We start from the raw sequence: 27,187 nt of genomic DNA on the forward strand, positions 1-27,187 counted from the left end.
CCCAGCACACAGGTGTCTGGTGGGGTCTGATGTTGGAGGATATGCTCAGTTCAATGATGGTCCCCCAAATATCCAGGTCCTCATCGCCGGAACCTTGGAATGTACGACCTCACATGGCAGAAGGGACTCGGCAGATGTGATGAAGCTCGGCTCTTGAGATGGAGACCGCTCTTGATTCTCTGGTGGGACCATTGTCACCACAAGGGTCCTCATAGGAGCAGGTGGAGGGAGATTTGAGACAGACAGTGATGAGGAAATCACAGGTTGGAGAGATGCGCTTTGACGAAGGAGGAGGGGGCCATGAGCCAGGAATGCAGCCTGCTTCCAGAAGCTGGAAAGACAAGGAAACATTCTCTCCCGGAGCTTCTGTACCAGGGCGGCAGACAGGAGCAAAAGGTCACACGGAGATACACATGGAGCAGGAGACCGACTGCAGGTTCACATGTCACGGAGGCCGAGAAGCCCCCCAGTCTGCTCTCTGTGAGCTGGAGAACAGGAAGGCCAGGGGTGTGATTCCCTCTGAGTTCAGAGGCCCAGGAGCCAGGAGAGGAAGGACGACCCAGCTCAGGAAGAGAGAGGAATGGGACAGCGGCGGGTATAGCTCAGTGGTAGAGCGCGCGCTTAGCATCCACGAGGTCCTGGGTTCAGTCCTCAGTATCTTTTAATTTTATCAAAATAAATAAATGAATAAACAAACCTAATTACCACTCCCACACCAAAGTATACAAAACAAAAAAACAATGAAAAAAATTTAAAAAAATAGAAGAGAGAATAAATTTGCCCTTCCTGCCTTTCTCTTGCCTGGGCCATGGTGGTGCCCACCCACGTTGGGGTGGTGATTTCCTCTCTCAGGCCATCAATTCAAATGTCAAGCTTTTCTGGGAACACTGTTACAGACGTACCAGAAATAAGGTTTTGCAAGCTCCGTGGGCAGCCCTTAGCCCAGTCCAGCTGTCGCATAAAATTGACACTCTGAAAGGAGCGCAGCTGGTGGTGCCTCCTGCCCTCCAGGACTGCCGGACGATCCACAGGTATGGTCTGAAGCCACTAAGTTTGTGGTTGTTGGCCACTGCAGTCGAGGGAACGGACGCAGGGACCCGGATGGCTGTGTCCCCGCCAGCCTCCTGGGTAGACATGGGGGCCCTGCCGGGCTGGGAGGGAAGGAGGGGCCTGACCACACAGCCTCCCGAGGCCCCTGGCTGCTCCTTTCTGGACGGGCCTCGTGCGTTGGGCTCTGCGAGAAGACCCAGGCTGTGACTGGCCACTGGCTCCTCAGACTGGACTCGGCTTGGAGATCCAGCTGGCCCATGGCTGCCATCCAGCCGCTCCCAACCTCTGGCTCAGGTGCCGTGGCACTGCTGCCTGTCTGGCCTGCAGCCTCCTTGGGAAGACGGCTGCTGTTGGCAGGAGGCCCTGGGGCTGGGTCCTGGGCCTGCCACCACGGCTACCTAACCTTGAGCAGAAGGGTTGCCTCGCTCAGGTGGACGGCCGGTGTCAGGACAGTGACCTTGCTGGATGGGGGAAGGGGCAGTGTTTGGGGCTGGGGCGCCCAGCAGGCTGGCTTCTCTGCCCACATCAGGTCCCCACCCACAGCTGGACCTGCCGGCGCACACGTGGGGCCACCTGCCTCCTGTGCCCTCGGGCAAGGGCAGGTGGAAGCCCCAGCGGGGAGTCAGGTCTGTGCTTTCTCTTCCCCGGGGTGGGAATCGGGGCCCAGCTGCACACAGGACCCCAGAGAAGAAGCTGTCGCCCAAGCAGGAGCCCGAGGCCAGGGCAGACCCTGTAGCCAGTGGCTTCAGACTGAGCCTACATCCCGGCTCCCACCTGCTGCCAAGGTCGTGAAAGAAGTCAGCTCCAGATGCATGGAGGGGGTCTGTGCACTCAGACCTTCAGGGGCGTTTAAGGCGGGGGTTGAAGGAAGAATTCTGTGAATGCAGGTGACAGTGCCCAGCGTTTCTGCGGCAGGTGGGTGTGGTTAAGGAGGCTCGAGCCAGTAAGGGACTCGGATGGGGCATCTCCCATGAAAGCACACGAGCCCGCTGTGCGCAGGGGCTGGGCCGTCAGCGTCGCGTCGACAGCAGTAGCTCACGCGGCTGAGCGCTTACTCTCCGCCAGGCGAGGGCGACAAGCGGCCCGCTAAGCCACATGTCAGTCCGTTCTTACGGCAGCCCCATGGGGAGGGGTCTCCTACTCTCCCTCTTAGCACGCGAGGAAACTCCGCTGGGGAGGAAGGGGCTCCCCTGGGGCGTGGAGCTGGAGGGTGTGGGCCTAACATCTGAACCCAAGCAGTGTGACCCCAGAGCTGTGCTCTTACCTGCCGTGCTTTAGCAGGGACTGTGTCTGCAAGCGCGTGTGTCCATGAGCGTGTGCAGGAGTAGGGAGCACGTGTGAATACATGTACATGCTTGAAAGTGTGTGAAAATCCAAGAGACAGAGAAGCCCAAAATAACTATTTTCAACATGGCAGTTTATTTCCCTCCCAGGGAAACGGGTCCTGAACTAAGCAGTGCAGGGCTGGGATGATGGTTCCCAGTCATCTGTGATCCAAGCACCTTCCTCCATGCTGCCCTGCCATTCTCAGGATGCTGCCTCATGGTGCAAGGTGGCTGCTGAGCTTCAGCCATTATTCCAGCCACAGAAAGGAAGAAGGGGAAGAGAAAGCTACACCACCTCCATCTAGGGGATCTGCTCCACCCTCGCCCCCCGAAACTGGGCCTTGAGGTTTTCATTAGTAAGGAAAGGGGAGAATGCAGAGAGGGAGACTGCTCTGCCTGCTGGGATACTTGATAAGCAGCACAGGGCTCTGGGCTTCCCAATATGGGGGATGTTGAGTTGGTGAGGATCAGGGGTCCTCTAAGCCTTGTTCCATACTACCCTGATGGGGAAACTGAGGCCTGGGCCCAGGCCTCCTTCCTCCCATCCCAGGGCTCTCTCCTGGCCCCAGTCAAGAAGCCAAGTGTCCAGCAGCCCAGCCAGAGCAGACACTGGGGAAGCTGAGGTTCTCCTATCCAGCCCCCTCCCACTAGCCCGTTCCTCTTCTCAGGAACCCAGAGGCCACTTCACCCCTCCCTGATATGGGTGGTCTGGCTGCCCCCTCCACCGTCCCTTTACCCCCACGCCCCACACACACCTATCGGGCTGAGAGTCTGGCTGCAAAGTCCCATTGCAGCCAACCCTCTGCCTCCTGCTCTTTTCGCCTCTTCCAGCTGCCCCCTTTTAACTCCGCCCCCAGCCCCCCACAGCCTCCTGGGGTGGGAGCCTCCCTCCCAAAGCCGCCTCCCCAGATGCCTGTCACATAGATGGAGGTGTCTTGGCGGGAAGCTGGGGAGCGATTTGGGGCAGGATCCCCCTGGCACATGGGGAGTGTTTTGTCTATGGGGCGGGGTGGGGGTGGGCTGTGTGGACCCACCCTAAGAGCGGCTGAAGCCCGGACCTCAGGCCCACATGCTGGCCATACCGCCACTCATAGGCATGGAGAGAGGGCCAAGGAGGCCAGAAGAGGGCACTGAGGAAAGACAGTCGTGGCTGGGAGGAACCAGCTCATTTCAGACACTCCAAGTTTATTCTCCAAAGCTGGGGTGGGGAGAGGGGCAGGAGGGGACAACACCAGGCAGGGTGCTGGCCAGCCAGGGTACAAGCCTGGCTAGGGGTGGAGATGGGACCACCCACTCAGAACCCTGTTGCCAGAAAGCCAGCAAGGAGGCTGAGCAGGAAGGTGGTGGCCACAGTTTTGGGGCTACTCTGGGAGCTGCCTGCCCAGGTACCCGGGGGGCCCTGCCAGGGTGGTACGTTGCACAACCTGGACTGGCAGCAGGTTATGGTCGTCAGGGTTCCAACCACCATCTTGGTGATGGGTTGACATGTGTCTGCACACCACCCCGAGTAGGTGGTCTGAGGATCCGACTCTGGGTGGGAGGGGGTGGTGGAGAAAGGGCATTACACTGGACGGCATGGGGCAGGGATGAGGCCCCTCCCCGCCGGTGTGGGTGACGGGCTCCTTCCGCGCGGCTGCCCCAGGGTGGCCGGCTCACCGGTGTTCCAGCGGTAGATGATGGTTTTGCAGGTCTGGTAGGGGATGCAGTCCTGCATCTGCTCGCAGCTCTCATTCCTGTGCAGGGACTGGCAGGTGTAGCACTGCAGCAGCACTGGGAGGCCAGGCGGCTCAGGCTCCGGGAAGGGGCCCAGCCCCCAGAGCCCCCACCTCACCACGCTTCTCGCCTCCAAACCTCTTCGCCTCCAAGGTCTCCTCCCAATTCCTGTCCACTGCACTCATTCTCAGTTGATGCCCCCAAACCCTGCCCTGCTGGAGCCTCCCTGTGCCCCCTGCCTCAGGACTGGCCCCTTTCCTTCCCTGCTCCCTGCCCCACCGGTGCCAGGGTGCTTATGTCTTTCTGAACTGGGCTCCAACACAGGGCCTTTGATTCGCTGGTCTCTCCATCCTGGGGCTGCTATGCCCTGTCTGCTTGGTGAACTCCTATTCAACTGCTCTACCCAGACATCATTGCCCCTCCCAGCAGTGGTTCCTTCTGCAGGCTCCCTACTCTGGATGGCGGTTGAGGGTCATGGTCAAGTGAGAGGTGAGGGTGTTCTGAATGTCAAGTCCCATCCTCCCTCCTCCCCCAGCCCTGAGGGAAGACAAGCTCACAGCTGGAAGCCTTTGCCTGCCAGTTCCTCACTGTCAGCCCCATGGACCCTGGAGAGACAGTGCCCTCGCCCTAGGGTCCAGGTAGGGGACACATACCTCTGCCCCTGCTGCCTGTAATCATGATGGCCTCCTCTTCCTCCTCTTCCTCCTCATCCTCCTCGTCGTAGCCTGCCGTCCCAAAGTCCCCGTCGTCATCCTTGTCTTCCTGCATGCGCCCTCTCCCTGGTTGCGCAGGGACGCCTGTAAACCTCTACTACCCGGCACAGAGGACATGTGCTTGCGGCCCAAGGCCGCGCCCCCACCCCTTGATCCATCCTGCCCCCACTTCCTGGTCCCTCTGTCTTCTCCCACCCGGCCACCTCCCAAGCTGGTGAGGTCGCGGCCAGGGTTTCAGAGCCCTGGCTTTGCTTCCTTACCCGTGGCTTTACTGGTACCAGCTTTACAGTAGCCCCCCACCCTCCCCATAAACCCTCAGGTTGGCCTGTCCATTTTACAGAAGAGGAAACTGAGGCTGGGAGAGGCCAAGCTGAGGGCTGGGTGGGGAAGGGAGCCCGTGTCCCCCCAGGGCCTGGCTGGGGCCAGCATGGGAGGCCTGGCGACCTGTGGGAGCCCAGAAGAGCCCCATCAACCTCCCCCTGGCCTTGGCCTCTAGCCACACTTCCTCCTTCCCTCCCAAGTCATGTCTTGCCCCCAGGCTGGGTGTCCCTGTGGGTCCCATGGGCCTGGACTCTGCGGTCTCCCTTGTTGCAGGCCCCCCTCGCCCCAAGTACCTTGCAGTCCGCACAACAGCAGGGCGAGCAGGACAGCTGCCAGCTCCTTCATCCTGCCGGGGCTGTGGCGTCCCCTTGCCTGGGTCCCTGCCCAGCCTCTGGATCTGCGGGAAGTGGGACAAAGGGCATTGCTGGGGCGTCCCGGAGGCCCTGGGCCCCCCAGCTCCAACCTCAAACAATGGGCCTCACACTGCTCCCCAGGCCAGGCATTGGGCCAGGGATGGCCATTTCCCTCCCTGACTCCAGGGGCCGGGGGAAGGGGAAGTCATTGTGGTCAGCCTTGGGCGTCCTGTCCACCTGTGTGGCTTTGCCCTGGCCTCGGTGCCTCAGCCTTGCAGTGTAGCCGGCCAGCCCCCTGCCCTGTGTCTTGACCCCACAGACCTGGGCCCAGGCCACACAGCTACAGGAGTTTGGCCTCAAGGACCCTCCAGCTGCAGACCACTGACCAGGGACCTTCAACTGTGAGACAGCCTCACTGACATTCCAGAGCATCGTTAAGAGTATTTCAAAGAAAAACAGTCATGGTCCTTCTACTAGGTCTCCTGCCTCAGCCAGCAGTGTGCCTGCTGCCCACCCTCTTGCCTCAGGGCCTCGTCCTCTCTGTTCCCTTGGCCTAGAATGCTGTTCCTGCCAATGGCCACGAGGCCGTCCCACCTGCACAGGTGTTACCTCCTAGAAGAGCACGTCCCCCCACAACCATCTCACACCCTCTCCTTCCCTTGAGTCTGCTCTCTGATCTCGGAGCAGCCGGCGCCGGCTGTCCAGGGCTGCATGGGGGCCACCTGGGGAGCTGCTGGGAGCCTCCCTTTTCTGGCCACTGGTCTCCTGCCCGGAGACCGTGTGTGAGGACTGGGCTGTCCTCCAGCCCTCTCCCTGGGGTTACCTCTTCCTCCTCTGTGGGCCCAGACTGTGGAGGGTGGGTGCTGAGAAGCCCCTTCCGGGAGGCCATGGGGAGGTCGGGGCAGGGGCAGGAGGCTGGCCTGGGACCTGGAGGCAGGGATGCAAGCACCCCCCCCCCCCCGCCCCCGCCGTTTGCCAGGGCCGCTCCCTTAACTTTCTGGTCTGAGCTTTCCCGCCTGCCAGCTGTGGGCGGCGCTCTCGGGGCTGCCTGGGGCTGAGGGTGAGCAGACACCAATTTCTCCGGGGCCCAGCCCTCAGGGTGGAGTGGATGTGTGCCCACCCCCACCCCAGCCAGATGTCTTCAGACATTCTGACCTCAAAACCCAGTCAAGACAGCACAATAAAACACTGTGTTACACCAACGACAAAAAAAATGACCAGTTATGTGATAAGAAAAAAAGAAGCCTTCTGAAAATGCGAAGACATACAAGCAAAGCGAACCTGCACTGCAGCGGAGTTGGGGCTGGAGCCCAGGTCATTCTGTCCCCAGACCCCCGTGCCCTCCTGCGACGGGGCCCAGCGTTCCTGTCCTGGTGTCTGGGACTCTGAGATCTGGGCCAGCTTAAAAGAAGGTAAATCCAACTAGCAGCAGAAATGTGGGGAATTTTCTTTACCATTTTCATGCAGTCACTGAGCTGGGTGGGGACAGGGTCCAGCCCCTCGCCACCTGCACAGGAGGGAAAATGTAAAAATCTTGTTATGAAAATGTCTGAATGTCCACAGCAGTAGAGGACTGTGAGGCTGTGACTGACAACGGGAAACATATATTTGGTCGTCCCTGGTCCTGGCACAGAGCTCTTGTAACTCTTGAAATGTCTTAAGTGAAGGGTCTTAAAGGTGTCTTTTTTGTGTTGATGAGTTCACTTTGGAAAGCCCCTAGGTCACCGGGGTCACCACCACGGATGGGGCTGGTTGTCAGGAGAACCAACCACAGGATTAGAGGGTTGGAACTTACAGCCCCACGCAAGGACCTCCCGGGAGGGGAGCGGGGCTGGAGGTTGAATCAGTCGTCAATGGCCAATGATTTTAATCAATCATGTCTCTGTAATGAAGCCTCCATAGACCCCCAAGAGGAAGAGGTGTGGGGACCCTGTGGGCTGGTGAGCCAGGGTGCTTCCATGTGCAGCTGTGCTGCACCCCAAGCTCCACAGGGACAGAAGCTCCTTCGTTTGGGACTGGTGACCTAACTTAAAATTGAACTTAAAATTGGCGTCTGAAGTGGGGGCAATCTTGTGGGCCAGAGGCCTTAACCTGTGGGAGCTGCTGTTACCCCCAGCTAGGTGGTATTAGAGCGGAGTTGATTTGTAAGACCCCCAGCTGGCGTGTGGGGGCTGCTTGGTGGTGGAGGGAACCCCTACATGCTGGGATTGGATGTCAGAATACTGAGTGTCAGGGGAACCCCAACTCCATCACCCAGCTTGTACAACTGTCAGAGCAGGCAGGTAGCTAGATCTGAGCAGAGAAAGAGGGCCTGGGCCAAAAGGCAGGAAACCGCACATCTTGTGAACAACGGTGCTCCGTGAGAAGACAGAGGAGAGCAGGCACCTCTGGACTGATAAGAAACCACACATTTTGGGGTGACAAGTGTCCCAGAGGCAGACAAAGAAAGGTGGGAAAAAGCAGGAATGTCCCATGTCCAAATGTAACCTTCCACGCCCTCATCTGAATGTAAACTTTTGCTCATTGTGCCCTCATTACAGTAAAATTAGCCTTGCAGGTAAGAAGTACCCATCATGCACCGACACCTGACACTTCCGATCCAGACTAAATAAGGACAAAATCCCTCCTCCCCTCAGGAAGGCGGAGCTGGGATGAAAATCCGGGAATACGACCCCAAACCCCTCCCTCCCCAGTGAATATTGTGCCCATTCATTTTCACACCACATATAACCAGCTCGCCAAAGAAGCTCAGCGCAGCTGTGCACCTGAGTCTGCCCGCTCACCTTGTGAGCGTGTACCTTCACCTAAAAATAAATCCTCGTTTCGCTTTCCTGACCTCCAGGTTTCGTCTCTGAATTCTTTCTGCAACAAGAACCTACTCTCCTGTAGCACAACCACAAGGGCTTTGCTGTTCTGACTCCGTCCGTCCTGTCCTTTCTTGATGGCATATTTAAAGCAAGCCCCAACCTTCAGTTCACCTGTATCACCACAGCACAAGTCTCTTAAAGAGAATGTCTTCTTACATCATCACAGTGTCTCCCCACACCCACCAAAATGTCAAATAACCCCTTACTATCGTCCAAAGCCCTGTCTGTGTTTGTATTTCCCTGCTGTGGAAGTGTCTGTCTAGTTTGACAGAAGCCTGATCCTAACAAGGGCATCTGTGTTTGGTTGTGTGTATCTTAGGTTTTCTTAAAGTCCCTCTTTACATAAGACCATTTCCTGGGTTTTGTTTTGCATCACAACATTGGCCTTTGAAGAAAGCAGGTCAGTTCCCTGTGGAACGTTTCACATTCTAGATCCGGTGTCGTCGGGCTCAAGGGCCTGGAGTCTGTGTTCCCCACAGTCTCGATGGCTTGGAGGGATTCTGATGGTGTCGGCCCCAAATACAAGACAGGGAGCTCTGCAGCACAGCTCAGGCAGGACCCCACCTCGCCCCTCTCTGGCCAGGGCCTGACCAGGGGCCAGTCCTCTGCTTCTGTGGGCTTTGAGACTCCAGATGTAGCGGCAGCCAGTGGCCGAAGAGCCGTGGCCTCTGACGCTGTCCCTGGTTCTGACCACCTGGGAGCTGGCTCTGCTGTGGGGGCAGTTGGTCACCAATCATCCTGACCCTGAGTAGAGCATTGAACTTGGGCCACGGCCATGAGGTCACCCAGGCTGTGGGTACTTGTTAGAGTGTCTCTGGGCAGGGTGAGATCCCCAGGCCCTCACCAGCATCTGGGCCTCTGGGCCAGGTCAGGCTGGGAGGAGGGAGGTCAAGGCCAGCTGTCACCAGCTCCATGTAGGGGCCTTCCAGACTGAAAGGACTAGGGCCAACATGGACACATTCTGCCCTTTCTTCTGCTAATCATGACTGATTGTTACTCTTGTTTGCAAAAAATCCTGATAGGGTGACACCATCCCATGTGCGTTGGGAAGAAGGCAGAGTAGCTTGGAAACCGGGTTAGGAATCTCTGTCTCCCTGGCAACCAAGCCCAGCACGGGGAGAGCAGGGTCTTTGCTCTCTGAGGAGCAGGCCCAGAGCTGCACCCCTAGAGGCTGCTCCAGGCTCCTGGGCATGACTGGACACCTAACATCTGCCCCTGTCACACCCAGTCCAGGCCCTACTCACCTGTACTAGCTTTTGTTGCGTAACAAATTACCACCAAACAGAAGGGCCTAAAACAACACTGTTTACGCTCCGAAAGTGTTCATGGAGTTAGAACCCAGGTACTGGGGCCTGGGTGGGGTTCACATTCTCTCATGAGGCTGCTGTTAAGCTGTTGGCTGGGGCTGTGATCTCATCTGAGGGCTCAGCTGTGTTGGAGGGGGGTCCCACTTCCAAGCTCCCTTACATGGCGGTTGGCGAGCCTTGGTCCCTCTCCACCTGGCTGCCTCTCAATATGGCAGTTGGCCTCTGCCAGGATGAGCAAACACAGCGGGAGACAGAGCCCACATCAGAAGCCATAGTCTTTGTAAGCTAATCCCAGAGGTGACATCCTGTCACCTGTGCCCCACTGTCTTCACTAGAAGTGAGTCAGTAAGTCCAGCCATGCCCAAGGGGAGGGGGACGCACCAGGACAGAATAGCAGTGGCCTCTCGGGGGCTCCAAGAGCCTGCCCCCCACACCTCCAGTCCTAGATGTTGGGGCCTGGCTACCTGGCCCTGGGCCTGATGGGAACCTTCTAGGTCTCCAATCAGAAATTTGGTAGAGATTCATGTCCCAGGAGTGGGTTGGCGCTGGTCAGCAGGGACCCCCCCACTGAGTGCCACCCCACCGTCACCCCATGCCTGGGCAGGGAACTAGAATCCAGCCAACCAAAAGGGTAGAGGCTGTCCTGTAGCAGGGCACCCAGGAATACCTACTCTGCCTCCCCACCCCAAGGAAAGGCCATGGTGTGAAATCTGAAACGCTTGTGTCAGTTCTGACAAGGACGGCTGGATCCAGACACTGCCCGGCTCAAGCTTTTGCCCGGCCCCTTAGCTTTTAGGATAAAATCCAACCCTTTTTGGAGTCATGGCCTGAGCCATCCCCAGCACCCTCCTCCCCTTGCCCCCTCCTCCTATTTCACGCGGTTCCTCCCCCCAACACTCCTGCTCTCTCTTATCTCAGGGACTTGGAGCTGGCTGGCCTTCCTCCTCCAGGCTCAGTGGCTCCTTCAGGGAGGCCTTGTCCACGCCCCACTGGATTCTCTCTTTGCCGCTCATCCCATACTGCAGCCCCCTATCAATTTGTCCAGCCCCTCGCTGCAATGTGAGCTCTGCTGGGCTGGGACCCAGCTCTCCCCACGCTGTCACTGGTGCCAGCTGCACCTGGCACGGGGCCGGTGGCTGACTGCTACCCACTGGAGGGGTGACTGCTGGCGCTTGCCTGGCACTGGGGAAGCACTCTCCTCGTGGGTCTCATGTCACCCTCACTAGCTTTCTGTGGTTACTAGCAGTGCCCTCGTTTTACAGACGAAGGAACTGAGGCTTGGGGGTCACACAGCGTACCTGAAGCCACACACACTGAGTGTGGTCCCAGGCTGTCTGCATCCTCGCAGAATAGAAGCCCTGGACCAGGCCAGCCCTGGGGACAAGGAACCCCCACGGGAGCCCCAAACGGCACTCAGGCTGTAGCGATGGGCTGGGCTACTGGGACTGAGTCCTCAGTGAGCGTGTATAAGTACCCGCAAGCGCTGCGGTGAAGATGCCCGGCAGTGTGAGTGCGTGCGTGCCTGGCTGGTGTGTGCGCCCCGTGCATGAGCGCGCAGGGCAAGCAGAGGACAGCGCCTTCGATGGCGTGGGGCCTGGTTGGATCCTATGGGCGAGGTCAGGGGGAGGCGCCTGCAGCCGCCTGGGGAAGGGGGAGGCTCTGAGGGTACAGTGGGACTGGAGAAGGGAAGGGGGACCCTGTGTGTACCCTTCCTGGGACTCGAGCTGAATTGGGCCCTGTTGGCCAGACTGCAGGGCAGACAGACAGACATCTCTCGACTCAAGGAGTTGGGCAGCAGTGATGGGCCGTGGGGGTACCCGTCAGCTGGGGGATGGCCAAGCCGCTGTGCCAGGACCTGGTCAGCACCTTAGCAAGAAGGGCCTAGCGTCCGCTTGTCGAGGCTGGGCCCCACGGCCTGCATGTCCTGGGCCTCTCTCTGCACTTTCTTCCCAGCGATGGCGTCTGCTCTCTGTACCAGGCACGCCCAGACCTCCTCGGAGCCCGCATGTGCTTGAGCTGCTCTTACTGTCCTGCTGAGACCTGCCTGCCTCCCCAGCCAGGGCTGGGAGGCGGGAGTTCCGGACAGACAGTGCCAAGTCTGTGACCCATCCACCTCCTCTGTTTCAACTGCCACCCCCAGAAGAGTCACCATCCTCCTCATGGGCCTCCCTGTTCCCCTCTAGAACCTTCCAGCCCATTCTCCATTCGGCAGCCACAGGGATCTCCTGAACTGTAAGCCAGAGATGTCTTTCCATCCCCATCGCTGACCTCTGACCTCAAAGCCATTCCCAAGTTCTGTTTCCTTTGTTCATCTTCCTTTGATGATGAAGGGTAGGCCAAGAGAATCAACAGAAAGGGGCCAGAGCCTCGACCTCGGTGAGCTTTTAGCCCCGCTAGCGCACACTTGCCTGGGGTGGAAGCCACTCCTGTGTCAGTCAGGATCTTCTAGACAAGTAGAACCAATGGGATGTGTGTGTGTGTGTGTGTGTGTGTGTGTGCTTTTGTGTGTGTGTTTATAGATATAGAAACAGATATAGAGAGAGGCACTTATTTTAAGGACTTGGCTCATGTGATTACAGAGGCTGGCAAGCCCAAAATCTGCAGGTGGGCCAGCAGGTAGGAAAGCCAGGAAGAGCTGATGTTTCAGTTCAAGTTCAAAGGCTGTCTTCTGGCACAATTCCCTCTTGCTCAGGGGAGGTCAGGCTTTTGTGCTGCTCCGACCATCAACTGATTGGATGAGGCCCACCCACACCATGGGGGCAGTCTGATTTACTCAAAGTTCATCATTCATCTCACATCCTCACAGAAACATCCAGAATAACATTTGACTAAATATCTGGGCACCATGGCCCAGCTAAGTTGACATATGGAACTAACCACCACCCTTCTCGATGGGCACTTTGCTACCTGCAGTCCAAAGACTTCCCAGCTAGTATACTAAAGTGCTTAAGACACAGTCCACCACCTGTAACAGGATTTCAAAGTTACAGAAGATCTGATATTTGCCCCCTCTTCTCCCAGCCCCCCTGGGTCACCGTGCGCCAGGCGCACAGACCTCCTCTCCGCTTTCACCTGTGCTGGGGGTGGGCTTCCCCTGTGAACTGCTTCTGCTGGTTGTGCTTGAAACTTTCCTGCACAGCCTCAGTGTCTGAACACGATCTAAAGTTCGTCATGAGCAGAGCTGTCTCCTAAACAACGCAAGGGTCTTTTGCCTTTCACTACGGTGTACCTAGGTGTACATTTTCTTTAATTATTCTCCTTAGTCTATGTATACTGTGCTCTCTGTAAGTACTTATCTCTCACAGTTCTGGAATATTCTCAGGCATCTGCTCTTCAAATATTGACTCTCTTCCTTTGGGAATTCAACCAGACTCATGGTAACTCTTGGCACACTGTCTTTCACGTGTCTTCACACCCCTTCACTACTTTCCACCTCCTTATCCCTTGTGCTACATTCCTGAAAATTTCTTTAGATTTATCTTCCTATTCACAAATCCCCTCTTCAGCGGTGTCTAATTTGTTGCCTAATGCATTGGCTGAGTTTTTTTTTAAACAAGCTTTATTGAAATATAATTCATATACTATAAAAGTCACCTTTTTAAAGTGTACAATTCAGTAATTTTTAGTTTATTCACAAAGTTGTGCCACTATTGTTACTATTATAAGAACATTTTCATCACTCTGAAAGAAAACCTTGACTGTTGGCAGAAACTACCCATTCCTTCCCTCTTCCAGTCCCAGGCAACCACTATAATCTACTTTCTGTCTTTCAGATTTTTCTGTTCTGCACACTTCATATAAATGAAAGCACACAATAAATGTTTTAAAATTACTTTTATTTTCACTGAGCATGATTCTTTCAAGATCTCTGCTGACCTTTTAATTTCAATGAAGGGTCTCACTTAGAGAGGCTCTATTGTTCCCATGAGGTGTGGTCGGGTTTGATGGTACCTTGTTCCTATGGCTTGACAGTGCTTGTTACTGTATCTTAAACCTACAAAATGGATTAACTTTATATTCTACACCCCTTTGATTGAGAAAGTTTGTGGGGATTTAAATCTGTCACTCATCACTGTTTCTGCTGCATTACTTTAGAGCCATATTTCCTTTGGATGTTTGCTAATTTTTGACTTTGAACTCGTATTTGAATTCTACCTAATCCAAGGGAAACCTAGTCCTCAAGCTGGGGTTGCTTTTCTGTCTCCTCCCAAGCAGCAGTGGGACGGTGAGGTGTGCAGGCTCCAGAGTTGCAATACTGGCTGTGCCATCTGGGTGCTGTGAGACCTTGGGCAAGGAGCTCAGCCTCTCTGCGCTGTTTCCCTCATTTGTTAGGATGGGACTGATAACTGCTGGTAGGACTGTTGTGAGAAGGTAATGAGATAATGTGTATCAAGTGTTTAGAACAGTTAGAACACACAGCATGTGCTCAATCAATACTAGCTACGACTGGCACGTCTCAAAAGACATATTAGCGACACTCATTTGTCTAAAGTAAGATTCAGAGGGGCAGAAAGCCTCTTACTGTGCTGTCCATGGTCCAGGGCAGCTCTAGGCCAATAGCGGGTACTCCATAAATATTCGACGGACAAACGAAGGCAGGACTGAAGGAACGACCCCAGCATTCACAAGGTGGTTGTCGCTTACTCATGCCTAGCAGATATGGATCCAGGCACGGGGTAGGGGGATGGCAGGTGCAAAGGCACAGCACGTCGAAGTCACCTGATGGGGCTGGAAGGTGAGGGACAAAGCTGAGAAACTGGTCGGAGCAGGCGGCGGAGGGCCTTGAATGCCCAGACCAGGATTTGGGACTTGCCTTCGGGTGTGGGTGTGGTTGGAGGCAGCAGTCCGTAGAGTTGCGCTACTGGTGGGGTTCTGCGTGCTTTCGGATGGAGACCGGCCTCGAGTGGAAGCGGGGTGGGGTTGGAGAGCGGAGGGCCCAAGGGCTGCGAGTCTGTGAATAGGGATCTGTGCTAGCATTCGCCGCGCGTTACTCCCTCCCTCTCTGCGTCTTTGTGCGTTTCGCTTCCTTTCGCAGTAAACGTTCTTCCGAGAAATTCCAAGGGGATCGCAGCCAAGCAGAGGGGGAAGGGATCCTGCCCACGCCTGGGCAGGGAGAGGTGGAGGTGGGAAGGCGCACGGGGTAGCGGCCCAGGGAGCGGGAACGCGAGAGGGCGGGCGCGCGCGGGCGAGCGGGACGCCGGCTAGCAAGGGAGCGCAGGACCGCCCGGGACGGTGACCCGGCGCGGGCCCCAGGCCCCGGGCGCCCCCGCCCGCGCGTCTCCCGCCGCCCCCGCCCCCCGCGCGTCCCCCGCCCCGGCTCCGCCCCGCCCCTCGCGCGGGGTCCGCGTCTGCGGCTGCGTTCCCCGAAAGACGAGGCTGCGCCCGGGTTCCGGTCCGCAGGGAGACCGAAGGGCATCGCTCCCCGAGCCGCCCGCGCCACCCGGAGCCGCGGAGTCCCGACACCCCAGGGATGTGAGTGCGCCCCCCGACCCGTGGCCCACGCTCCACGCCCCTATCCGCGGTGAGCGCTGTAGCGCGCGCGGGGAGGGGAGGGGAGGGGGCCTGGCGCGGGGTTCCCGGCTCCCCGGCCCAGGGGTGGGGGGGGTGGGGACGTGGCACGCGCCCCTCCCCCACCGGCAGGTACCGTCCACTCGCACCTTGTGCTGCCTTTTGCTCTCCGGACGCACCTACCGCTCCCCAAGGAGAAGACGCGCTTCCCGACCCCCCCACCCCACCCCACAGGTGCTGGGCGTGCGGTGGGGGCATTTCGGGCTGTCACCCTGCTGGAGAGGACAGACCTATTCTCCCTGGAGGGGATGCAGTGATGGTGGACGCTCTGGGGGATGGGCTGGGGGCGGGGCTTTGGGAGCTTTGGGACGACCCCCGGCCTTGGATTCCAAGGAGGAGGTTGCGTTAGGATGCCAGAAAAGGGGAGGGTCCTTCGAGCTTGGCAGGGGCTGGATCTCTTGACCGAGGCTTCTCCTTGCCAGGCCTGCGCCCCAGACGACCCCCGCCCGCAGCCCCAGCGCATTCCCAAGGCCCGCCTGGAGCATGTTGCCTGCAGCCATGAAGGGCCTTGGCCTGGTGCTGCTGGCCATCCTGCTGTGCTCTGCGCCCGGTGAGTCTGGGGGCGGACCGCGGGGATAGGCCAGGTCGCCTGAGATCCTGTGCGTTCGAGTCTGCTCTGGAGAGAGCCGAGTGTGGGGCCACCCTGCTCCTAGAGGAAGGTGCCCATCAAACGCACACCCCATCCCTGCGACCCTAGCCCGTTTCCCTCCGGCTTTGCGCCAGCTTGTGTTGCCCCAGAGCTAGTCTGGTCTCTCCTGGCTCCTGGGGGCACTGGGCGCTTTTCCTCTGGGCCTTGGTCCAGCAGCTCGTCCTGCACGGGTGCCCCTGGCTTAGTTGCGGGGGTTCTTGTGCTCATCTCTTCTCAGCACCGCCTGGCCTCCCATCAGGACCTGTTGGGTCCTTCCTAGCTTGGAGCCAATCGGATTCTGGGTGTGTGTGTGCAACTGATATTAGGGCACTATAGGTGTGATACGTGTGGCTACGTGTTCACACACTATGCACGTGTGTGGGGCCAGGGAAGGGGACTAGGGGCCTCCAGAGTCCCAGTGGTGGGACCTTCGCCCTAAGGTGCCCAAGGCTCACGGGTTCTCCCAGCCCTGCTCCACAACTTCCCGGTGCCAGTTCGGCCTGGTCACTCCCGGTCAGGGGTGCCCGGCCTCCTAGGGCTGCATGCTTCTCCTAGGACTGCCTGCAGCAGGCAAGTGAAGGGGTTGCGGGGGGCTGACTGGCCTGGCCCCAGTTCATCCTCCTCCCTGTGCCCTGCCCAGCTCACGGTCTGTGGTGCCAGGACTGCACACTGACCACCAACTCCAGCCACTGCACCCCGAAGCAGTGCCAGCCGTCGGACACGGTGTGTGCCAGTGTCCGGATCACAGACCCCAGCAGCAGTAAGTCAGGCTCCAGGCTGGGGTGGGAAGGGTCGGCGGTATCATTGGAGCCCCTCTGCCCTTAGGCAAGAGCATGGGTTGTGGCAGGACGCTGCCCTGTTGTGTGATAGCGAGCAGGTGCCTGTCCCTTTCTGGCACCTCTGTGGCCCTTTCCATGTAGCTGGGGACAGTGTGGGTGGGTTGAAGCCTGGGTTCTGTTGTTTTGGGGTCCTGAGCTGACCTGGAAGGGCCCTAGGCTGGGTCCTGGGCCCAAGGCAGAGAGGTCTGGGTGGGATTCTAGTCCCAGGCTCCCCTCCCTCTTCCCCAGGCAGGAAGGATCATTCCGTGAACAAGATGTGTGCCTCGTCCTGCGACTTTGTGAAGCGGCACTTTTTCTCAGACTACCTGATGGGCTTCATTAACTCTGGGATCTTGAAAGTAGACGTGGACTGCTGTGAGAAGGATTTGTGCAACGGTGTGGCCCGGGCGGGGCGCAGCCCCTGGGCCCTGGCCGGGGGGCTCCTGCTCAGCCTGGGGCCCGCCCTCCTCTGGGCTGGGCCCTGAGGTCCCCTCTCTCCCGCAGGGCTTCTGAGCTTGTCCGCATCCCCCGAGCCTGTGGCTGCCCCCTCCCCAGCCTGGCCTGGCTGGCAGGGGGGGCAGCCTTGGCTCTGCTCCACAGTCTGTGGCCCTCGCCCTTCCCCAGACGTGACTTCCTTGTCTCTCCAACAGCTCCAAATCTCAGCCAGCAGGACATCTTCAGTAATCAGGCGTCCAGCAGGAGACTGGGGGTGACGGCAGGGTGCTGGGACCCTAGGTCTGTGAGTGCAGCCAGGCTGAGCCAGGCCCAGCCCGATATCCTGGCTGTGAGGGCCTCCTCTATGGAGAAATAAAGTCACTTTTGAGTCCAGAGACCTGGGTCTGAGCCTGGGTGGGGGTGCTGGGGGGCTTCCTGGCGGAGAAAGCACAAGTGGCAGGGCGGGCAGGCGCTGGTACTCTGCAGGCTGTGTGTGCGCTGGGCTGCTGGGGACATGCACCTGGTAAGGTTTGGGAACAGCCTGAGGGGCAGTGGGAGTTGAGGTGAACAGGATCACAGGGTGCGCCCGAGGGCGAGGCCTTGCAGCCCTGTGTGCAAACGTTAGGGACATGGGACGAGCAGACTCACACCCATGTCCGCAGAGGGCATGCTCCCCACCCACGACACGCTCACGCCAACAGGCGCTCCCGTGTGCACAAACTATCACGTCCACGTCACACCAGCTCCTGAACCAGCGCGCCCCAGCGCAGGCACGGCCACGCCCCCTGTGCGTGTGCACACTCGGGAACAAAACATGCCCCGTGTGTAGGTCTCTCCGCCCCTGGGTGTCAGCTCCCCTGAGAGCTCTCCGGGCCGCTTTTGGCTCACCTGCAGACCTCGTGTGCCCTCCCTCGGCCTGGGAACCAGACATCCCCCACCCCGCCCTGAGTTGGGTGCCATGGGCAGGGTCTCAAAGGCAGTCCCCTGACCAGGGTTGAGGAAGCCTACACCCCTGTGTGGGATGGCACAAATGGCCTGGGCACTTATGGTGGGAGGGAGCAGAGGAGGGCCAGTGGAGGTTAACCTGAGGGTGTTGCTTCTCTGGCCCTTCCTGCTCCAGCAGTGAGTCTGCGGTTCATCCCTGTACCCCGAGTCCAGCCCAGACTCCACACCATCTGGCCAGGTGGCTTGTCCTGTGGCCCAGGCTGACCACGTGATACCCAGTGATCACTCCAGGCTTTCTCTAGGATCTGGCCCTTGGCCATTTCCTCTTCATTCCTCTGTGGCTGGCCCGGCCTGTGGTCACTCCTGGGTCCTGGACCCCTTGGAAAGAATGATAGTTCCTCTATGAGCTGGCCTTGGCATCCGTCCCCTGGCTTCTCTGTGTGAGGGATGGAGAGGGGTCTGGGGGTCCCGGGTGAGTGAACCAGAGAGAAGAGTGGGGTTGCTGGAGACTGGTGTCAATTTCCTGCTGGTGGAAACGGCTGAGGGACCTGTCAGAGGGGCACCTCCTGCTGCGTTTTAAGTTTGCTCTGCTGCTCTGCGATGTACCCCCCCAAGCCTCAGTAAAGCGCTCTACCCATCGCATGTGTCTGCTGCTTTCGAGAGCGTGGGGAGGGGGTGGTGCTGGCGGGTGGCGTAGAAGGTGGCAGCTGGCTCAGGGGAGACTTGGAGAGAACCTGGGGATTCGGAGGAGGCTGGGAGCTGAAGCCACGGGAGATGTGGAGCACTGGAAACCCTGGTGGTGCTGGGAGGACGTGGACCTGCCACCCCACAGGCTTGGGGTTCACACCAACCTTTACGTCCATCTTTGCTGAATTGATTATTTAAGGGAAGTGCTTAAAACGTAAAAAGGAGTGAAGTTCTTCCAGCTATTTAAGAAAGACAGGACTAGCAGTGGACGGGGGCTTCCAGGGAGGGCAGCGTGGCCCTGATAACCCGGCCTCGACACCTCAGCTGTGGACCTGAGTGTGTGCCCCACCTCCAAAACCCTCTGAGGAGTCCTCACCTTTGCGAGCTGTGGCAGAAGGGTCGAAGCCCGCCCTCTGTGTGAAGCGCTCGGCCCCTGGGCACGTGCGTGGCACTGGAAAGCCATGGTGCCACGGGTTCCTTCACTGAACCGTTCAGCAAGGGCGCCTTCCTAGGCCAGCACGTCTGGACAGACCTTTTGCTCAGTGTCTGCTGAGTGCCCCCTGGACCAACGAGCTGGGGCTCAGTCAGCCACCCTTGTCGGTGGGCACGGGGGTCCACTCAGGCGTTTTCGTCTGCAGCGCTGCCATGACCGTCCTGGTCCTCATGTCCTCATGGGATTGGGGAGTTATTTCTGTCGGGTCGATTCTGAGATGGGGGAGCTGAGCCAGGGAGGACATCTACTTAAAAATGAATCAGGTGCCTCAGAAAAGGTCGAGTTGCAGTCCTTCCATGTCAGCCGCTGTGGGTCTTGTCCAGCTTTAAGGACTTTTTCCAGTCTGGTGAGTAGAATCTTACTCTGATTGCCGCTTAAGAAGTTATTGGTGAGGTTGAACTTCCTATGTGCTTCCCAGCCACTTCTGTTTCTTCTCTGATGGCCTGATCTTACCCCTAGCCCATCCTTCCGCTGTGGCATTTGCTTTTGCTATGATCCGTAAGCCCCTTTTGTGTGTTAAGGACGCGGTCTTTCCCAGGGTGTATGTTTTGCACATATTTCCCGGCATCTTTGTTTTGGGTGTCTTTACTGTCCCTACGCATGTTCTCAAGTTCTGTGTGGTCAAATCTAATTGTCCTTTTATGGTTTCTGAGTTTCAGGTCTTAGGAGAATGTCCTCTACCCTTACTTGAGGAAGAGTCCCTGTGTTTTCTTCTAACGTTGTCACGGATTGCCTGACGCATTCAGACATCCAGCCGCCTGGGGTTTCCTTACGACGTGGCAGGAGGCAGACTTCTTCCACACCCGTGGGCAGTGTCTCTCAATGCCGTTTGTTACACAAGCCATCTTGCTCTAGTGACTTGAGCTCCACTTGGTAACTATGAATTCACGTGTGTGTGTGTGAGTGCGCGTGCGCGTGCCCACACGCATGTGCGCTTTGGGCCTGCCACCACTGGGAGCCCCTCTGTTTGGGCCCCACCAAGCTGCTTGATTCCAGCAGACAGATACAGCAACTGGTAAGGCACGTGTCTGCCTGGCTCTTCATTTTAAAAGATTCTGGGGGCTTCTCACAGTTTGTTCTTACAGATAAACTTTAGAACCCATGTGTCCAGTTCCACACAGCAGTCTTCAGGGTTTCGACTGGAATTTTGCTCACTTGGGTATGAAGTTGGAGAGGAAGATGGCTTCACTGTTGGGCTTCTTCCCGCCCAGAGACGCAGTGTGTCTCACCGTGTGTTTAGTCCCTCTGCACAAGTTCATCGTTTTCCTTGTGCGGGTCTTGTATCCACCTTGGTAGATTTATTGCCAGGTAATTTACAGTTTTGTGGTGTCGTAAGTAGGATTGGATCTCCCTTCCCCCCACTTCCTTTAAGCAGGTCATTTGTGGTGTGGCGAACTGATGTTTTTCATTTTCTTCATGACATTCTTTCCAGAAGTACCTGTCCCCATGGGTTCCCATTTCAGCAGGGTGATCAGGGAAGGGGTTGAGGGAGCCACAGGGGCCCTTTGATGGCTGACATCTGTTTCCAAAATCTTCAACCCACTGTGCCACGGGCCTATCTGAGACAAACTTAGAGACAGAGAAGGCACGCCTGCTGAGAAGATCCTCAGAACACTTCCAGACACAGAGTGGGAGGGAGGGGGGCCTCCCGAAAGTAAGCAAGAGGTGCCCCTGGATGGAGGGGGTTGGAAGGAGTGGAGGGTGGTGTGGGTCCCAGAGAGAGACTCCTGAGGGGTGAGGCCTCAGAGTGGGATGGACAAGGGTGGCGGCAGGTGGGCCACAGACAGCCTCGGGCCTGTCAGCTGGGCACAGGCTGGGGGCAACGCCTGCAGACAAGGTGTGGGCGACTGGGGGCAGCCAGTGTGTCTTGGCGGGTGCTTGAGGACCAAAGGGGCATTGCAGGAAATGTGCCCGCTGCTACTGATTGGATGCAGCCCTGTGAAAGAAGACGTGGCCAAGACAATCAGGCTTCCACCATCCAGTAGAATGGGTCTCAAGAGACAAAGAAAGGTTAGTTATGCCCCCTGGTGACCTGAAGTTGGGGCAGTGCTCACACACTTGACCCCTGAGCCCGAGCTGGCAGAGCATCTCAGAACGGACTCCACTGGGAGGGCGCGAGGAGCCACTCCGGGTGGCGGAGCTGGCGGGCTGGGCACTGCCCTCGGCCCTCCAGCCTCTCTGGGGTGTTGCCCGCTGCATCTCCCTGGCAGAACCGAGGTCATGCGGCGACACCCTCGGGGCTGGGAAGCTGCAGAATGTAGCTCCTGAGACCTAGAAAAGTGGGGTTCACAGCACAGGGACTATCAGCAATGTGTACAGGGTGCCGGGCGATTCGGAGCAGCCACAAAGCACACTGTGGGAAAGCCGCTTCCTTCCCTCTGTGCGTCTGCCTAGTTCCCCCGTTAGCAGAGGCTCTTCAACGTTCAGGGCGTACCGCGGTCTACGAATGAAGATGGTTTTGACTGTGCTTTCCCAGCATTTCTATTGCTTATTTAACTTCAGCTTCTGTTGCGTTAGCCAGGACTTGTAAAGCATCGTTGAATGATGATAGCGATCCAGGGCCTCTGTGTTAATGGAAGGTCTTTCCTGTCGCACCTTGAATTGATGTTTGCTCTTGGATTTGGAAATCAGTCTTTATTCAGCTTTGCTTCTTTATTTATTCATATTTCAATTAGATTTTTTTTATTAGGAATTGCTGATAAACTTAAAGGAGATCCCCTTTCACGGTCTGTTGACACAACCACAAGGCCCTCATTTAATTAGCTAATACAGGGAGTTCTCTTGTTCCGTGTCCTGATGGTGTTTGGGACACAACCCAACTGCAGTGGGTCAGGGGGACTACACTTTTAAACCCCTGCCAGATTCAAGGCTCCAATATTTGGGTAGGACATTTATGTCATGCGACGGTTGCATCAGATTCCTGATTGAGGTTTGTCTCTAGCTTGCTTTTGGGTGTCTTTGCTGGAGGAGAGCTCAGGATTTTGGCAGCTCCGCAGAACAGGTGGGCGATTTCCCACCACCCACGCTCTGGAGCGGTCTGCTCCCGGGGTCCGTGGAGGTCACCTTCTCCAGTGCCCCCTCGGGGCGGGGCTGCGCTCTGCGCCCTCTCCCTCCCTCGCTGCCCGGTGGGCGCTGTGCCTGCCCTTCTCAGAGCGTCTGTCTGTCTCGCCCCCGCTTGCACCTGGGAGCAGCTCAACTCTACATCCTGTTACGCCCACTCGACACCTAAGAAGCAGACTTGGAGGTGAGACACTGCCGTACCAGACTCTCCACTGGGCCTGCAGGAAATGCCCGCGTTCAAGCGTCTCTTCTGCCTCTTGCTTGCTGGGTGATTTTGGCTACGTTCTGTTTCCCCTCTGAGCCAGATTTCTGTATCTGTGAGGTGGGGACACACCCAGCTCACAGGGCTGAGCTAGAATCCAGGCCTCTGACCCCTTCTGTTTGGCTGGCAGAATGACCGTGGTGGACGTGTGGGGGTCTGAGAAGATGAACGCCCCTCAGCTCCCTCCGCAGGGTGTGAGGCTTCCCTGACCCCTCCCCTGTTCCACCCAAGCCCCTTTCGCACTTCAGGGCTCTTAGGCAAGGCCCTCCTGGCCTGTGCTCCCAGCCCCCGGAGGACGCCTTTGCCCTGTCTGATCCGGGCTGGATCTCTCTCCCACCCCTCCAGACCTCCACCCCAAGGTGGTGTGCAGGAAGCCACCCTCCTCCCTGTGAGCTCCCACGGCCGTCGTTCAGGGCACTGGTTCTCAAACCGCCGCAGAATTCCTTCAGGTGAGGTTTCCGACGCAGAGGTCTGGGCCCTGTACCCAGAAATCCCAATTCAAAGTGCCTGGTGTTGCTCCAGGAATGTGCTCTGTCCACACCCCACAGTCAGCAGAGGAGGGAGGAGGAGTTAAGGGTTTTATGTGTTACTTATTCATGGCACTACCTTTCGGGAGCCGAGGGCTAGGCTCTAGGCCCCGGGAGTAGCGAGGATAGAGCAGGAGGCGGGACAGGTAACGTGACCCGTCCTGTCCCCGTGGAGGATGCTGGGGGGGACCAAATCCTCTTCTAAGGGGAGGGGGTGGCGAGGGGGCACCTGAGAGTGAGGCCTGGGGCTTCCTCAAAGCTAATGGAACAGGGGAGAAGTGCGCCCCCACCCCCAGCCCTCCTGGGCGTCCCTTCAAGGTGTTTTTACGCAGATACAGGGTCTTGTTCTCCCTTCGTTTTCACACACAACGTTCACCTCTGATGCGTGGTCCTGAAGAGCTGTGCAGGTGTCCCCACGACCCCCGGGAGGGACCCAGCTCTCAGCTCTGGTCCTCCGCCTCTGCTCACGCACACATGGAGGCTGCCTCTCATGTGCTCCTGTCCCAGCGCTATGATGTGTCACCAGCAAGCACGTCTGGGGAACAAATCCCTGGACCTGGCCTTCTTGGGCCTTTGTCACTGCCACCGTCTTACCTGCCCGAGGGTGGAGCCAGGCCCACTCCCACCAGCAACGCGCCAGCCGCCAGAGGGTCTCTCCAACAGCTGGACCCCGCAATCGAGGGCAGTGTTTATACTTTCAGAGAGCCTTCACTCATCCATCCTCCCTGTTGGTGGTTTATGCAAGTGTCCCTGAGACGTGCACAGAGGAACAGTTACAATAAAGTGACCTGAGTGAGGAGAGGGAGGGGCCGTGCCTGGCAGAGCCGGACAGGAATCTTCCTCAATCCACCACTGGCCAAGACGCCTTTGAGAGCCCCCGCAGACTGGGCTGGGCCGAGCGGGCCACACCCTTCCCCGCTGGCTCTTATAGGGTGACCACAAGCCTCTCGCCCTGGACTGGGGAGGGCTTGTTGAGTGGGCCTTCCTGCTGGCTTGCTAGGGGACAGGATGGGCAATGAGTGACCAAGTTCAAGCCCGAGGAGGCTGGATTTCTGAGCCCCAGCCTGTGGGCAGTGGAGAGGTGACCGTGTATCCAAGTCTCAGGTCCTTAGAAGGGCTGCTGGTTGTGACGTGGAGGGGGGCATGTGGACTGGAGGGTCAGGACCTGGGGTGCGCATCAGGCATAGTGGCACCGTCTAGGGCAGCGGGGTGCAGAGACACCGGGAGGGGACACTGGGCAGCTGGGTTGGAGGGAGTGGGGTCTGACCGAAGGCCTGGAGGTGCTCAGGATGCCTGGGCCTGGCCTGGGGGATGGGTCACACAGGAGAGGGACACGGGAGGAGCAGGGGCAGGTGGAACTGGTGGCAAGCTCGAGGGAGATAGAGGTTGGGGCTGAGAGCCTGTGAGTGGGGGCGGCGTCGTGTCACTTGCTCTTAGTCTCTGCCAGGGGCTCTCCTGGGCGAAGTTCCGAATTCCTAGAATAAAGCCAAGCCTCCTCACCCCTGCCCCAGCTGTGCCCAAGTCCCCCTGATTTCACAGCAGCTCTTTCCCTTGGCGCCAGTTGGGCTGACCAGGAGCCGCCAGAGGGCACTGCGTGTGGGGAGAGCGAGGGATTTGGGAACCCTCCCTTGAGCACCCAGCCAGGCGGCCTTGGCGATGGCGCAGGAGGGTTTGGAGCCCGAGCAGCGGGAGCGGGCTTGGGGCTTAGTCTCTACACTGCCCGTTCCAGGAAGCACTTAGCCTTTTGGTCTGGCTTGTGTGCACTGGAGGCCAGGCTGGCACCCCACCTCCCTGCCCTCCACCCCGATCAGGTGGGCTGCACTCTGGGACCAGGGACCCCAGCCTCTTCCCTGGACAGAGACTTCTGGAACTCAGGCCTCCCAGGCCAATGCCTGGACCAGCAGTCAGTAATTTTGCTGAATGAATGAATGAATGAGTAAAATAAAAAATGAGTGATTGAGGGATGAAGAGTGACAGTTGGATAACTCAGGAATTGATGAGAAGAGGCCTTCCTGGAAGCGCTGGGGAGTGGCTGTGGGTGGTGGAGTGAGCCCCGCCCGAGGGCTGCAGCCCCAGGGTCAGCATCCCCCCTCCCCCCGCTTCTTCCGTCTCCCTGGGCTGAGGGGGAAACCTGGGGCTCCCGGCTCCACCCCTGCAGAGCATGGGGCCCTTGTCCTCTAACTTGGGACCCAGGGCAGCAGGTGGCCCCAGCCAGGCAATGAGATGGACAGACTTCAAGATGGACAGAAAGACAGGCATTTGCCTTCCTGTGGTGACCCGGGGTCTTGATCCAGGGAGGCCTTGAAGGGGAGGGCTGCTCCCTCTGAGGGAGCACAGCTGGGAGGAAGACTTAAAGATTAGCTAATCAACAATCAAGCAATTTTTTGGTAAACGTCCCCCAGTGTTAACTGCAGTGATCACCATGGTTACCGGGCTTCCAAATCCCCGGAGTCTCCAGGCAGAGCCCTCCCGCTCAAGCCAGCCATTCCATTTCTACCCTGTGGAGGTTTGATGAGGCCAAGGAAAGTCCTCAGTGACGGTCACAGACGTGCACAGGCCCCAGGGGCGAAGGCCCAGCGTCCGGGTCAGCGGGGACGCGCCGACCACGGGCACGGACGCAGGGATGCGGCCCCTGGGCGCCCGGGCGGCGGTCTGACAAGCCGTGTGAGGAAGACCACGCGCACCCCAGGTTGGAGATGCTTGGGGATGGCCGCCTGGGAGAATAGCGTGGCTGGGCTCTGGGGCTGGATGTCCTGCTCCCCGTGATCAAGTGATCTCCTGGCATTTCACCCAGTGCCATGTCTCCAGCGTGTCCACCAGGAGAATGCGTACGGTCACACTGTTCACAAGAGCAGACGTCCTGAAGCAGGCCGAATGCCCACCAACGGGAGGACGTGTTGGTGAGGCGCGATGTGGCCACGATGGGTATTTATACAACAGCTGCAAGGAGTGAACGAGCATCGCAGATCAACTTGGATGCACGTTGGCAACGCGAAGTTGAGGAGCTAAGTCCCAGCAGGTTACACAAAGCTGATACTCATGCATGCATTACTTTATACTGTCGTTTACGTAAATGTGACAAAAAATCGCTTTATAGACAATAAAACTGTGTCAGCTGTCAACTATCCTCATTACCATCCTCATCATCATCTGCCTGCCTGCCTGTCCGTCTTCATCTTCGTCTTCATCTTCATCATCATCTATCAGTCATGCATCTGGAGAAAGCAAGAACAGTCAACTCGAGAGTCCAGAACCTGCAGCTGCTGCCCCAGGACAGGGAGGTATGGCTTGCAGCGTGCCACGGGGGCCTGAGAAGGGTCCTGCAGGGAGCAGCAGGTTATCAGCAATGCTAGTCTTCCTGTTGGTTGGTGAGTTCGTGGAGGGTTGTTATATTATTAAGAAGAAAGAAAGAATCGAGGGACCAGTGATGATTGGGTGTCACAGGCCAAAGGTCTTGAGTAAGATCTGATTTTATGCACCTGAAGCATCAGAAACTCTCTCACACGGGTATTTCTGACTCGTTTTACCTCTTCCGTTGTCACAGATTCTCAGGCTGTTTCAGTCCCCCTTTTTACATTTTCTGCACCAGACCTAGAATCAGCCATTTCTCTGAAAAGCTCTGGCTTCTTTCAGTTTGAAGTGGCATTTCGGGACCGCAGTCTGAGTTCTAGAGATGTAAAACCTCATGCTTTTATACGGGTTCCTCCAGCCCAGATCTGGACCCTGGGGTTTTCTTTTCTTTTCTTTTCTTTTTTTCGTATTTCATCTTCCACACTGAGCATTCTGGAACACAGAGGAAAATAAAATTGTTAGAAATTTTTAGAATTAGTATATTTTGTAATTACTCATTCATTTTATCCCCTACCCCCACACAGTAGTCTCAGAATAACAGCACTAAAACCATCACCAGCGACCTTTGCTGAGAACATTTGAAATCGAGTTTTGCGTCCCCTTCACGTCTTCTTCGGCCCTGCTGCAGGCGCGTAGTCACCACCTGCCGCGCCGGCTGCCCCTGACGCTCACGTGGCTGTGGGTCTCCCTGTGCTTTGTCTTCAGGCAGCCACCCAGTCCTCACCTCGCTGTGTCTGCGCTCCATCCGATTGTCTGGAGCTCTT

The 27,187-nt window shown here is 57.7% G+C and overlaps 3 protein-coding genes across 19 annotated transcripts; 2 read left to right on the forward strand and 1 right to left on the reverse strand.

Annotated features, from left to right (window-relative positions):
* The first annotated feature begins 887 nt into the window (after positions 1-887).
* LY6H (lymphocyte antigen 6 family member H) lies at positions 888-18,682 on the forward strand. Of its 9 annotated transcripts, none has more exons than XM_032468286.1 (6): positions 888-1,031; positions 15,050-15,121; positions 15,290-15,391; positions 15,640-15,767; positions 16,486-16,605; positions 16,913-18,682. In XM_032468286.1, coding segments are annotated over exons 2-6 (588 nt in total). In that variant the 5' UTR covers positions 888-1,031; positions 15,050-15,119; the 3' UTR covers positions 17,149-18,682. The 9 variants fall into 9 exon arrangements, with proteins under 9 accessions (XP_032324177.1, XP_032324175.1, XP_032324173.1 ...); XM_032468280.1 differs by lacking the exon at positions 888-1,031 and adding an exon at positions 14,703-14,772; XM_032468284.1 differs by lacking the exon at positions 15,290-15,391 and having other exon boundaries at positions 903-1,031; positions 15,050-15,170.
* On the reverse strand, positions 2,447-25,926 carry GPIHBP1 (glycosylphosphatidylinositol anchored high density lipoprotein binding protein 1). Of its 6 annotated transcripts, none has more exons than XM_032468273.1 (6): positions 25,920-25,926; positions 18,581-18,582; positions 5,416-5,468; positions 4,742-4,867; positions 4,032-4,145; positions 3,541-3,905 (listed from the first exon to the last, which is right to left on the reverse strand). In XM_032468273.1, exons 3-6 carry the CDS (start codon positions 5,465-5,467, stop codon positions 3,670-3,672), a joined length of 528 nt encoding a protein of 175 aa, XP_032324164.1. In that variant the 5' UTR covers position 5,468; positions 18,581-18,582; positions 25,920-25,926; the 3' UTR covers positions 3,541-3,669. The 6 variants fall into 6 exon arrangements, with proteins under 6 accessions (XP_014417449.1, XP_032324164.1, XP_014417448.1 ...); XM_014561962.2 differs by lacking the exons at positions 18,581-18,582; positions 25,920-25,926 and adding exons at positions 7,471-7,475; positions 8,466-8,470; XM_014561963.2 differs by lacking the exons at positions 3,541-3,905; positions 18,581-18,582; positions 25,920-25,926 and adding an exon at positions 2,447-2,614 and having other exon boundaries at positions 5,416-5,519.
* LOC116659908 lies at positions 20,892-27,054 on the forward strand. 4 transcript variants are annotated; one of them, XM_032468279.1, is made up of 5 exons: positions 20,894-21,233; positions 22,165-22,224; positions 22,415-22,467; positions 22,891-22,994; positions 25,475-27,054. In XM_032468279.1, exons 1-5 carry the CDS (start codon positions 20,976-20,978, stop codon positions 25,582-25,584), a joined length of 585 nt encoding a protein of 194 aa, XP_032324170.1. In that variant the 5' UTR covers positions 20,894-20,975; the 3' UTR covers positions 25,585-27,054. The 4 variants fall into 4 exon arrangements, with proteins under 4 accessions (XP_032324169.1, XP_032324170.1, XP_032324167.1 ...); XM_032468278.1 differs by lacking the exon at positions 25,475-27,054 and having other exon boundaries at positions 20,892-21,233; positions 22,891-25,468; XM_032468276.1 differs by lacking the exons at positions 22,165-22,224; positions 22,415-22,467 and having other exon boundaries at positions 20,896-21,233; positions 25,475-25,761; positions 25,867-27,052.
* Positions 27,055-27,187: the final 133 nt, after the last annotated feature.

This window comes from Camelus ferus, chromosome 25, assembly GCF_009834535.1.
Source record: "Camelus ferus isolate YT-003-E chromosome 25, BCGSAC_Cfer_1.0, whole genome shotgun sequence".
Taxonomy (NCBI): domain Eukaryota; kingdom Metazoa; phylum Chordata; class Mammalia; order Artiodactyla; family Camelidae; genus Camelus; species Camelus ferus.